The sequence below is a fragment of the Myodes glareolus genome, chromosome 25, assembly GCF_982192425.1.
Source record: "Myodes glareolus chromosome 25, mMyoGla1.1, whole genome shotgun sequence".
NCBI lineage: Eukaryota > Metazoa > Chordata > Mammalia > Rodentia > Cricetidae > Myodes > Myodes glareolus.
In genome coordinates, this window is record NC_142050.1 from 20150545 (window position 1) to 20163983 (window position 13439).

The 13439-nt window shown below is 41.5% G+C and overlaps 1 protein-coding gene across 1 annotated transcript; it reads left to right on the forward strand.

Moving 5' to 3' along the window:
- Positions 1-672: 672 nt before the first annotated feature.
- On the forward strand, positions 673-11994 carry Wnt16 (Wnt family member 16). The gene is made up of 4 exons (XM_048450931.3): positions 673-1073; positions 1259-1512; positions 3337-3623; positions 9958-11994. Exons 1-4 carry the CDS (start codon positions 979-981, stop codon positions 10420-10422), a joined length of 1101 nt encoding a protein of 366 aa, XP_048306888.3. The 5' UTR covers positions 673-978; the 3' UTR covers positions 10423-11994.
- The last annotated feature ends 1445 nt before the right edge of the window (positions 11995-13439 follow it).

The window sequence follows — 13439 nt, forward strand, 5'->3', positions numbered from 1 at the left end:
CCCATTCCTCTGCATGCTATTTTTTCTTAGGATAGACCATGCTCTCAAAAGTTACAGAAATAAGAGAAGTGGGAAAACCCTTCACAGAACCCAGTTAAAACACGGTAGGTAGATTTTATGCTATGCTTAAAGTAAATGCACATCTAAATGACGAGGACCATAGCCCTGACAACTTCTAACCTATCCTCTTTGCCAAAAGGGACCTCAAGCTGGGCGTCGAAAACTCATTTTTTTTTTTTTTTGCGGGGAGACGGGAGGTACCAACTCCAACTTTAAAAAGATAACTCTCCAGGGAGGAGTACAGGAAAAAAGAACGAGGTGCTCCACCCCACCCCCTTTCGGGTAAATCCAGATGAGATTGGATAAAGCAGCTTCACTTTCACCCAAGGATGCTAAGACAGAAATGCCCATCACTTTGCTCTTCAGGTTGATTCAGTCTCACAGTGACCTCCTCTAAGGACAACGTGACAGGAGGAAAGGTCGTGACACTCGCAAGTCTAGTCAGACAGTCACCGAGGCTCAGTCCAAGAGCGCCCCCCGCAGAGCCCACTGTTAGCCAATGAGAGACTGAGGTTTACAGATGGTGAGATACGGGTCTGCTGTTGGGCCAATCAGGCGCCAGGCGGGGTCGGTGGCGGGGCGGGGGGGGGGGGGATGCGAGGAGAAGCCTGGGGCGATGGAGACACAGAAACATCAGCAGAAGTTTCTCACCTTGGAATGTGAGGGACGCTCCGGCATCTCCAGCACACGTCCACCTCTGCGTGAGAGGACCTTAGGCTACTTTCTCCACCTCATCCTGCTGGGGCCTGGGGGCCTGCTGTTAGTCTCTGTCCTTGCTGCCCTTTTTAATGTTACCTTCCAAGGGAAAGAGAGCAAGGAACAACTGGGAGCTAAGGAACTGACCTCAGGCCCTGCGGGCCTCTGGAGAGAGGGAACAGAAAAGGAGTGGCCCGGGCTGGGGGACTCCATGCGTGGACCATGGACAGAGCGGCGCTCCTGGCCCTGCCCAGCTTGTGTGCGCTGTGGGCAGCTGTGCTCTCGCTGTTCCCTTGTGGAACCCAGGGCAACTGGATGTGAGTATGGGCGCTGCGGAGGCGTTAAGGGTAGGTGGCCAAAGGGATCACCCACGCCAGGGAACTTTCCAACTAAGGCCAGGGGAGGAGGAGCGGGAGCCCTAGAATCGCTGACCTAATGCATCTGGGGAAGGGGAGGAGAGGGGGGCGGGGGCGGCTTACAGCAGGGGCGCCTTATCTTACAGGTGGCTGGGCATTGCCTCCTTTGGGGTACCGGAGAAGCTGGGCTGCGCTGGCTTGCCTCTGAACAGCCGCCAGAAGGAGCTGTGCAAGAGGAAACCGTACCTGCTGCCTAGCATCCGAGAAGGCGCCCGGCTGGGCATTCAGGAGTGCAGGAGCCAGTTCCGACACGAGCGGTGGAACTGTATGGTCGCCACCGCCACCTCCACCTCCGCCCCGCTAGCCACCAGCCCCCTCTTTGGCTATGAGCTGAGTAGCGGTGAGTCACCAGGACCCCTGTAGGTTGGCAGGACGTAGAAAGCGACAACTTTTCTGCTAGTGCCTTCGATAGAGTAAAAAGTAACTGCACCGTCCGGTGCTCGCGAGATCTTCAAATAGGGAAACTGGGGCACAGGGGCCAGAACCCGGCGTGCAGGTGCAGCACTAGAGAGGGACACCCCAGGTCTACAGAGGGACATTTAGAGGGGCTGCAGTTCTCCGTCCTTCCCGTGGCCCCTGCCGAAGTTGCAGAAAACTATGAGTCCCCACCCCATCGACCCCTCGGACCCCGTGGCGCCCCGCTCCGTGGGTGACCAGCTGGACAAACATGAGGTCTGCAGCGGGGAATGCTGCAGCCGCATCTGCTTTGATTTAGGCAGCTCTGTGGCGCTCGGAGCTGTAGACAAGTGGGTAATTGAGAGACAGGCACACGTTTTATTGACTCCTGGAAACACTAGGTTTAGTGTACAATGGTGATTTTTAAAGGGACTGTCACCTGGGCGCGACTTCTTTTACTTTCCCTGGTTTTCTGTTCCTTCCATCTCTCCCTGACTGGATGCATTTTCCGCGGCACGGGAAAGTTCAGTGGAAAAAAAAAATTCTTTCACGTGCATGGTGACATAGCTAGGATAACCGTACTCGGACCCCAAATGCTTCCCGGGATATTAGCAGGGTCAGAGAGTTTTAGGCCCAAGACATTGAAAGATGCCTTCGCCGTCATTTTTAAAGTTCGTTTCCATTTGTACTGCATCCCTGACCCTTCCCCACGCTTTCGGCATGCGCCTTCCCAGAACTGCACCTTCCCAGCTCTGAGTTTTGGCTGTCAAGGGCAGCGGATGAATCTCTTACCTGGGAGCTGGGAATGAAGGGTAAAAGCCTGGAGAGAAAGAAAAGAAAGAGGAAAATGATGTGTCCTAAATAGTGCTGAGATGCAGAAGCATTCGCTGCTGAAAAGGTTTATTGGACAACGGGCGTGAGTGAAACTGTTTCTATTCCAATCTAAACATCTGGAAAGAAAAAAATCGCCCGCTGAGTCCTTTCTAGTCTGTTTTATGAATGTGTTAAAGAAACTTTGATTTCAAAGATTTTTAACTCCAACTCGACCGAGTGCAAAATGTAACTCCTTCAAAACAGAATACTTTTCCACAACAATTCGACTTTTTCCAAGTTTTCAAATATCTTCTTTCCATTGGTTTTATGACTAAAAGGCCAACTTTACTGCAGAACATGTTAGCTACATAATATCAACGATGTTCATTATGTTCTCCCCTTTTAAAATCTTACCTTTAGTGTGAAAGAAAACGAATCTTCACCTAGCGGTTGCCTTGATTTTTGTTCATTGTAGCCTGCATTCTGACGCATATTATCTAAACAAAGAGGCATCGCACCGAAACTTTCCGTTTGTGTTTTGTGACCGCAGCACAGTTAGACAAAAGATAAGGAGTCTGCTCCCTTCTCATTTGCCATTTTCGTGGTCCGTGCAGGGGATGTACCTTCAATATGTACTGATGAGCTACTACCGTCCACGGAACACTAGGACATGGGCTAGTGAGGATTGCAAACTGTAAAGACAAGCATGAATTTTGATATATGAGGAGAGTGGGTGACAACATGGCAGTGACATCCCATGATGTGGAATCCTGAAAAATAATGCTTTTCTAAAAGGTCCAAAATAGTAGGTCTGCTTTTCAGTGTCCACTCATTACAACATCTGCTGCAAACCCTTGAAAAATCGATTGCCTCATCCGTCAACGAGTAAGAGGCTGTAGGACTGAATTTCCACAGAAAACGACGGCTCTGTGATTTATCAATGTTTCCTCCCTAGGCACCAAGGAGACAGCGTTCATTTACGCCGTTATGGCTGCAGGCCTGGTGCACTCGGTAACCAGGTCATGCAGTGCCGGAAATATGACGGAATGTTCCTGTGACAGCACCTTGCAGAATGGTGGCTCTCCAAGTGAAGGCTGGCATTGGGGGGGATGCTCTGATGACGTCCAATATGGCATGTGGTTCAGCAGAAAGTTTCTAGATCTCCCCATCAGGAACACCACAGGACAAGAAAGCAAAGTGCTCCTAGCCATGAATCTACACAACAACGAAGCAGGAAGGCAGGTATGTATTAGAAAGTTGAGTAAGACTCCAGCATCATTGGGTAAATCGTACTTGGGGTTAATGTTTCAGGTGAATCCTTGCCAATAATTTTAAAACCAAACACTGGCAATATATCCTTTCATGAGTGTGTATTGACACTATGTTGGTAAGCTTTCTTAGGGAATTTGCTATCACTATTTTTTATAAAGCAAAACTTTTTGAAAAATTGTTAATTTTATAAAGTAATGTAGGTTCAATTAAGACTATAAAAGAATATGACTATAAAGCCATGGCTATATTAAAGATAAAGACATTATAAAATAAAGCTATCTTAAAGATAAATTGAGAGGAGGGGGATACCTAACACCTAGTAAACTGCTTTATGAATTCTGCTTTTAAAAATTGTTGGCTTAAAAAATATGTGTGTACCCTACTTAACTTTTCCATATTTACATTATATACAATTGATACAATAAAGTTTGGACTCTAAAACACTGTTGAGTTCTTTGGCAATTCACCGTAACTTTCCTAAAAGAGGGTAACATTTTTATGAATACTTATTTTTTGCTGTAATAAACTTTTCAAGACAGGTATTATTTTGAATTTCCAATAACCTGTCAAAGTAGCAATGTTGTTCCCACAATCTGCCACATCCTCCTGAAGTAAATTCAGTCAATTTGCAGCATCTCTGAGGAACAGTTAAAGTATATGTTGCGTTTGTGTTTTACATTTTTGGCAAATGAAGAATGGGACTCATTCACAATGCTTGGAAGTTCCAGCCAGTTTTCTTTCTTTAACTGCCCTGGCTTAAAATACAAAAAGCCAGAAGACTCAGTAAAATATCATCATAACTCCTCAAGTTTGGATTTACAGTTCCATTTAATTTGAATATGCAATTCAATAAAGCAAAATAGAAAAGAGAAAAATCAATAAACAGGTTTTACAAGTTTTCCATATTTTTATTTAGGAGTTTCAGAAAAGTTATTTGACTTCACTAACATGACTCTTGCTCTGCACCACTGTTAGGTATATACCTTTTTTCCCTTGGCTTTTTTTCATTGTGAAAATAAGAATGAGTTGTCGATTGAATTTAAATAGTTATTATTTCTAACATTTTAATATGAAAGGAGGTAAAGCAATTAGTATATGTTCTTTTAAACTTTAGCACTAAGCTCAAGAAAAACCTCAGTGAAGACCAAATCACTACAGTCATTGAAGAGTTGAGAAACAATTACATAAATATTCATTACTCCTCATTTTTTTAAATGGCTTGGTAGTGATTTAAAAATTTAGCCAAAAAACAAAACTCAGAAGTTCATCTTATGACTAACTCTTAAATAAATATAGTTGTACTTGATCTTATGAAAATCTAAATCATTTGTATTAAAGAAAATTAATTTTATTAATAACATTCCGTTTATTTCATCTTGTTTTCAAATTAGAGAGCTATAGTCACCTCTATCATTGATAATATGGGTCTTAAACGGTTATTTAGATTTTGATTTTGGGTTTTTGATCTGCATCAATTTTAATACATTACACTATGGGTTGGAAAAAATCAATTACTCCATTTTACACAGATTTTTGTTATTTTTCTGTATTAGCAAAGAACGATTCAGTCCATATAGGGATTCAGGTTTTATGAAATTTTCAGTTTTCCTTACTGAATCTTTTGCCTCACATTGTTCTAGATGGAATCCTAAAATATTATAAAACATTTATCTGACTATTTTGAGGGTAATTCTTGGGCGTTTTTGTTGATCTTTTCTTGGAAGGCATTCTAATTCAAAATATTTTCGTATTTTTCTTTCCACTGCTACCTTTAAAAAAAAGTCTAAATAAACAACAAAAAAAGGGGTTTCTCTAACATGGACAAGAGACTGACTCAATTTTTAATATTAGCCATTATGACTTTGATCTGTCAGGCATATTTGTCTGAATAAAATTTAAGGTCTGCATTCAATTGAGTGGGTTTTTCTAGTCTCCAAATCCCAAATTCAAAATGTAGGAAAGCGTTCAGAGAAATGTGGGTACTGGCGCTTAGTAGCACTGTGAGCAGGATAGATGATTTTCTAACCGCTGACCTTAAATACTCTGATTCCCACTTGGTTTCTGACACCATTCCTAAACTTATGACTCCAAGAATAATGTTGCTGGGCGGTGATTGGCTGCGAGAGTGATGTGATGTCTTCCAGGGGCGGAACTTCTGGGAATACTGTGACTTGGAATATTTATGGGTATTTCTTTTGGTGTGCTTAAAATATTTCCATTCTTACCATGTCTACCTCATAAACTTTTAAGTTTTCCTACCCCATAATTTGTTTTATTATGAGTAACTCAACAAAGTGGGAAGGGCAGACCCCAAATTTTCATTGACCTGTTTCAAGAATCTTTATAAGTAATTGAACAACACAAGTGTGTTTTCATTTTCAGCAGGTTCCGATGTATTTTGGGATAGAAAGGGATGGAGTGGGGCGGAGGAATAGAAATCCTACACACACACCCATCCGATCTTAACTCACAGAGTTCTTAAGTTAAACAGATCCTCCGATGGTGGACACAATGAAGTGTTGGCTACAGAATGTTCCACACCAGTTTCTGGCCATTCCTAGTAAAGTATGGATAAAGCAATATGTAGAAAAAAAAAAATCTCTGCCCGCAGAGTTACCTTTGACTCAAAATTGTGAAACAATTAGCCCATAAATCATTTCTTATGTGGCATCTGCCTTTGCCCTGAGTTCCAGTAATGATACATCTTTCCCATTTCACTTCAGTAGAAACTTATTAACCCAAAACTTCCATGAGGAACCCTGTAGATTAAATGCCACCTTCCTAATCGCTCTCCTATAGTTTTACACCATTCCATCAAAATGCGCACATCTGTTTGCAATAGTTAACAAAACATTCCTCTGTTAATGTCGTTATAAACTTTAACAACTCAACTAGAGGGGAGAGAGGAATTTTCCCATAACCACACACAATTCATTCAGTTGCTATTCTCTTTTTCAGTTACCAGAGAACATCAGAGCCACCACTGTGGCTCACCCTAGCTATTTCACACTAATTAAGAACCCCGGTAGAAAAGATACAGAACACACATTTTCGGGAATTTCTGGAATGTTTTTTAAATATACTTGTATTTTCCACTTTCGTTTTTCTGATTTTCTAAAATAATCTTGCTGAGTTACAAAGACCTTATATCGTATGTCGCCAATTTATGTAAGACAAGTGTCTTAACCACATTGTTTATTTTTCTATAAAGTTGGAATCACAACTAAGTACCTGTTCATTAACTCCATATTAAGTGAAAAGAATTTCTTGCTATAAAACCAGATCAAGTACAAGATTTATGAAAAATGTGCTCCAAAACACACTAACGTCGGCAAAGTAAAACCCTGTGTGTATGTGCCTACCCTGAAACCCCGTATTTCATAAAATTCTCCGAGCAAGGATTATATTGCTCTACTTTGATTCCAAGCTCTATCCTTGGCGTATTACGGGGACATCATCATTCCAATTGTACGTGAGATTCTTGAGATTCTTCTACTTGCAGCTAACTTATATATGTAAATTCTGGGGTAGAAAAATAATACGTGACAACTATGAAAAGAATGCTATTTTCTGCTACCTATGTTCTGGCCACTTTTGCACGAAAGTCTTAGAACCCAAAATTTAAAAGCATAATATAGTGCAAAATTATCAACTCCAGTATTCAAGAAGAGTTGTTTTTTAGAGTAGGAAAATCCTTCAAAACCCTAATATAAGCTTAGTAGGTGACAGAGGTGAATTTGCAAGCCTCTTTTTATTTTTCCGAACCGTGCAGCAATTTGGTGGACTCATGCTGTTTGGCAGAGAGTTATGATGAAGATGGAGGAGAACCCTACTGACTCAAGGTCCCCCAGGACCACCGGCCCTGCAGCAGTGACTTGCCTTCCTGAGGGTGCCTTCTGTTACTCTTCTTACTCAGGCTGGCCGTGGAGGGTGCATTAGAAAGGCTTGCGCGAGTGCACCGTCATTTGAAGTGCAGAATCCACACTGTCTCTCATGCTTAGCAAACCAAGAGTGCACATGTCTGAATGGGTTAAAAAAAAAAAAGGGAAGTTGGGCTTTCAGTCATGATCAGGAGGAAAGGCAGCTTTAAATCACTGGGTGATGACTATCAGGAACGCTGATCTGGTTTAAACATACACTTACTCTCGGGTCTGGGGCTTCTCGGACTATTTATTTTATTACCTACACTGATTGAGCTCTTTTTTTCCTTCATATCCTTTGGCACTTAAAATAGGAACAAAGGTGGCCAGATTGCATTAATTTTAAATATTTCTCTGCATATAGAATTCTTAAGGAAACTAGGATTTTGTGCATAACAAATGCCATAAATCCGATTATCTTTGTGCTATACTTTGTGTAAGAAGCTGTTCCTTTGTCCCCATAGGGGTTTTGTTCTGTGTTTAAGAAATAGATATATGTATCAGTTTTGAAGTTTTATGAGTAAAACTGATTGTGTTCTATGTTCTAAATAGGACAGGATTCAATACCATTCTATTGATTGTTTTCAATGCTACGAAATGTATTGTACAAATCAATCTCATATGTTCTCATTTAAGGCTGCAATACAATATCACTTGTTTGAAATATTCTGTGTGGTTACTGTTCAGAGAATGTTAGGAAATGCCCTTCTGCAGACATATCAATAGTAATAAAGCCTTGGTTATATTGTAGTTTTGATCAGAACTGTAAACGGAATTTAAATTTCCTTTTGTGAGACTGTGAACGTAATTTTCAAGTTGCTGAATAGGTGGGTTCATTTTTCATTTGCCCAGCATGTCGACAGAATATCAACTCTACAACTAATCCTGGAGATTTATTAATCTGTCCTGCCATCGTCTGGGTACTGCAGGACGCAATGTTGATACACTAGAGGTTAGAGTTCTCCTTTAGAACTCTCTAGATTGTTATTTTAGGCTCATTGAAAAATTCATCTTAACTTTTACTCTAACTTTCTCAAAGGCAGGCATGTCTAGACAATACCACACTGCAAACAATGGACTAGCACAAGATCAAATAGTGCTCCGAGCTGGATAAATTAAAGCATTTAAAAATGAATCTAAAATTATGTAAACATGATCGTCTTTTCCTTTTCTTCAGACAAGGTCCCACTCTGTTGCCTAGACTGGCCTGGACTCACTAAGTTACCCAAGTTAGTCTCAAGTTCACTGCCTTCCTACCTGCAATTACAGGCATTATTTCTCTTTTCATTCTTTGTGTTAATATAATGCTGTTTATTCGTCAAGGATAGGAGCTATGTTTTCAATTAAACTTTTCAGAAAAGCGGAACTTATCGGCAGCCGCCTCACTGCAGCTCCTCTCCCTGAGGTAGTCTAAATTGAGGCAGGGTTTTTTTGTGTGGTCTGTGCCCAGGGTATAGATGTTCTTACTCTGCCTTTACCCCTCCTCCCCCGATCTAATTGACAATATAGTGACAAACCCTAGGGAGGTTCTATAGAATCAACCAACAGGTGCCACCGTATCATGTAAGCAGCTCACCCCAGCCTGTCAGATTCCGAGGGCTTGAGAATGGGTTTACTGGGGGAGTTGTACTGACGTTTCTGTGTGTGCAGTGAAAATTGATGGCTGCTACCACCCCTGTGAGTGCTTTGCCTGGTAACCACCTGGAGCTCCAGCTTAAGGTGTAGCTTTTCATTCTGTGTATCTGACTTAAGACCAGGGTTGTCTCCATTTCTTACAAGGGATGCTGGAGCTGGTGGCCCATGGACCAGATTCCAGCAAGGCCTGGAGTGGTATTAGGGAGGTGCAGGCAAGCACGAGCATCCTTCCTCACCCCCAAATGAGTGAGGTACATATTAGAAACGAGAGTACGTTCCCTATGAGGTTTCAGATTGTCTTTGGTAAGTAGTAAACATGGCTGTTTGGATAATCATTTATTTTGTAGTTTTATGTAACTATTTATTTAATATAGCGAGCTACACACATGCCACGGTGGAAGCCAGAAGACGACTTGCGGAATTGGTTCTCTCCTATCATGTGGTTTCCCAGGGTTCCAACTCAAGTCTTCAGGCTTGACAGCACTCAGTGGGCACCTCACTGTCCCTCCCACCCCTACTGTTTTTTAATGTGGCATGGGAAGGTTTTCTATGTAGACTCAAAACACTTAGACAGAAATAAATGACAAAATATTTTAACTCTAAACACCCATAAAGATGGTTTATGTTTAAACCATCATTTTTATAGAGGGAAAGAGCAAGAAAAACCTTGAGTGGCTAGGTTAACTGTTTCTGCTGTTGAATGAAAAACTGCACTAACGACATTTGAACACAATCGTTGTTGGTTTTAGGCTGTCGCCAAGTTAATGTCTGTGGACTGCCGCTGTCATGGAGTTTCCGGCTCCTGCGCTGTGAAAACCTGCTGGAAAACTATGTCTTCTTTTGAAAAGATTGGGCACTTTTTAAAGGATAAATACGAAAACAGCATCCAGATTTCAGACAAAGCCAAGAGGAAAATGCGCAGGAGAGAGAAAGGTCAGACACAGACACCCATCCACAAAGATGACCTGCTGTACGTTCATAAGTCTCCCAACTACTGTGTGGAGAACAAGAAACTGGGAATCCCTGGGACACAGGGCCGAGAGTGCAATCGTACCTCAGGAGGGGCCGACGGCTGCAACCTCCTCTGCTGTGGCCGGGGCTACAACACCCACGTGGTCAGGCACGTGGAGAGGTGTGAGTGTAAGTTTATCTGGTGCTGCTACGTCCGCTGCCGGAGGTGTGAAAGCATGACTGACGTCCACACTTGTAAGTAATCTCTCCACCCAGACTAGCAACCAACGCTTGAAATCTGGAGGGCGCCCCCGACTATGCACGGCCTGCAATGCAATTGCAGATCCCATGGGCCAAGCTGTGATTTCTTCTTTCTGATCGACATCCAGTCGCAAGACGGGGATTGCTTCGAGTTCTAATATTGAAAAGGTTGGCAGCCACCTTTGGATGGTTTTGTGAAAAGACATTGACTTATGGGGAACATCAATCTGTCCCCTAAGCAATAGGAAGGAAAAGAAAGAGGGAGGGAGGGAGAGAAGGAGGGAGGGAGGGAGAAAGGAAAAAGAGAGAGGAAAGGAAAGAAGAAAGGAAAGGAAAGGAAAGGAAAGGAAAGGAAAGGAAAGGAAAGGAAAGGAAAGGAAAGGAAAGGAAAGGAAAGGAAAGGAAAGGAAAGGAAAGGAAAGGAAAGGAAAGGAAAGGAAAGGAAAGGGGAAAAAAGGAAGAAAAAAAGTCCTTATCTGGAGACCTGGTCCAGGCAGGCTCAGGATAAGAGCCAAGACCAAGGACACAGATGCAGAAACCAGTCATGGCATGTGCACAGAGATCATGTTTTAAAGACATCTCTTATAGGAGCAAAGGAGCAATACACATGATTTGCATTCTCCCTCAGTATTTTAATAGAATTGATTATACTAAGTGTTTGTGCATAGAGAGCAGGGACTGAAAATTAACTAAGGGGGAGGTGTTTGTTTATGCTTTCAATAGACTGCAAAAAAAAAGTCAAAGTATTTTTAAAGATATTAAGCAATAAAAAGAATCAAAATGTAAGGAGTGACGCATGAGTTGGATTTTTAGGTGCCTTTAACTAAGAGGATTTGCTTAGGGAGTGGAAAAGCTCTGCAGACTTTATCTCACTTTTAATCTTGGGATGTATCCTTATATTATAGGCCAGTGTGTGCCACCAGAAACTCAGCTGTGATATGCTGGGAAGTGAGATCCCTAAAAGGATAAGAAAAAAATGGGAGTAACAAGATAAAGCCCTCGAATTATAGAAAGACAGTATTTTGTACGGTATTTTGCTTTAAAAGTTTTATAATTTGTAAATACAGTATTTAACTTATGTGACATATATTAAGACTTAAAGACATTTATGGTCAAGTTCTTAGAGGACCACAATAATAAGGTTATGACAAGAAATAACAATAACTTTTTCTTCTTCCTACCACTAATTCTTTCTTAAAGCACTGAAAAAGAAAATAGTTGAGGCAGTTGCCTGGATGTTTATTTCTTGCCAAAATGACAGCTTTCTTTATTCTTTTAAGAGAAACAAAACTTGTTTTCTTGTTTTTTCGAGACAGGGTTTCTCTGCATAGCCCTGAATATCTTGAAAATGACAGTTTTTTATGCTATAGGTTAAAGTATGTTATAAAATATTAAAGATTGTCTTATTTCAGTAGCCAGATAACTGAACGCTTTTCAACCTTATCTCTGCTTTATTATAACAATTTCATAGTAAAGGTATTAGTTGGGAAAAGGAATCTAAGCCAGAATAATGGTGGACTTGATACCCTGGGTATTTATTAAATTTTATGCAATGTTGTCTTTCCCTTTGAAAATTGAGTACTGTTTTTCTTTTCTCTTTCTTTCCTTTCTTTTTTTTTTCATTTTCTTTTGAATCTAAGGGCAGAAACCAGGGGCTTATGTTTGCTATGCAAATACTCTACCACTGAGTTAAATCCCTAGTCCCTCTGTCTTATTTTAATATCCACATATGCATGCTCATATTTTACAAGATACCTATTGAAACATCACAGGGCTGTATCTAAGGTGACATTTTAATGTAAATGGCTACACTTTCACACTTTGTTAACTATTTTCAAATCATATGGAAAAATAGCTCTTCTAAGCTCATGATGGACACAAAGAATACTCTTTTTTTTATTAATAGGATATTTATCAAAGATTTCAATTTTTCCAAATCAATATTGAACAACATGAAAATCAAACCTATGGAAGGTATCTCAAATTCTGGTGTTAAGAACCTCAAGACTGCACATTTAACTGTGACCCTTAAAGTCTAACAGCTACTGTTTGCTAAATGAGAAACACGGACATGGCAAATGAACGAATGCTGTGCTAATCTGAAAGAACTGCTTTCCGTTCCTTGTTATTCTCTGACTATAATGTGGGGCGAGGCACACTCATGCTCTTTGCACAAACTAATTTATCTACACTGAAAATAATCACCCTTTTACTTTTAAAGACAAAGACTACAGCACACAAGCTGCTTCTTCTATTAACTAGAAAGCAGTTCATATTACCCTATCCCTTGACTGATAATTAGTCAGCCTCTGATTCACTAGCAGCTGGTGACTCCAGCCAGCGCATCAAAAACCGAGTCCCTACCTGGCTGTCCTCTCTATGATGCCAAGAAGGAACTTCTTACTCCCACAGCCTCTGGGTTCGTTCCCTTCTTATCTTAGACACCACTTTTCAGTCAGCCATGCGTTTGTCACCTATGTGTCTTTCTGTTGCCTATTGACTTAGAGATTGAAAACTTCCAAATTTTAACTGGGTCAGAGGAAGAATTATCAGTAGGAGTCTGCCACAGTCCTCAGGCTCAGGCTTCCCATCACTCCGGCATTGTCCTTAATGCCAGCTCTGGGGCTGCGTGCCCCAAATGCTTGCAGTCCTGGCCTCTCCATCTCTGCCTCTCTTGGTCATGTGGCTACCACATTTACAGACCTAACCTTCTAAGGAAAAATGAAGGTCATTTTCTTGGTATGTACACCAAAGACGGCAAAGCTGCCTTCCCGGAAGGTCTGGCAAAGATCTTCTGAGTTGAAGTTAGCACTGAACAGTTAAATGTGCTTCTATCTAAGCCAATCACAGTGACAACCGGGAGCTGGGGGCAGGCAACAGGCAGTCTTATATGTCTAGTGGCAATTTGAGCCCTTGCTGGGCACCAGCAGTAGCATTTCAACTACAAGTAATTCAGGCAGTTTGGGAGTAGAGAGGAGGAGATTGGATATAGAGGAAAACCAGGACATAAGGGAACAAG

Bases quoted from the DNA above. Each gene is read 5' to 3' on its own strand.
- Wnt16 (XM_048450931.3), top strand. From the start codon at position 979: ATGGACAGAGCGGCGCTCCTGGCCCTGCCCAGCTTGTGTGCGCTGTGG. The intron at 1,074-1,258 runs GTGAGTATGGGC...CTTATCTTACAG, and splicing joins GGAACCCAGGGCAACTGGAT to GTGGCTGGGCATTGCCTCCT. The intron at 3,624-9,957 runs GTATGTATTAGA...TGTTGGTTTTAG, and splicing joins ACAACGAAGCAGGAAGGCAG to GCTGTCGCCAAGTTAATGTC.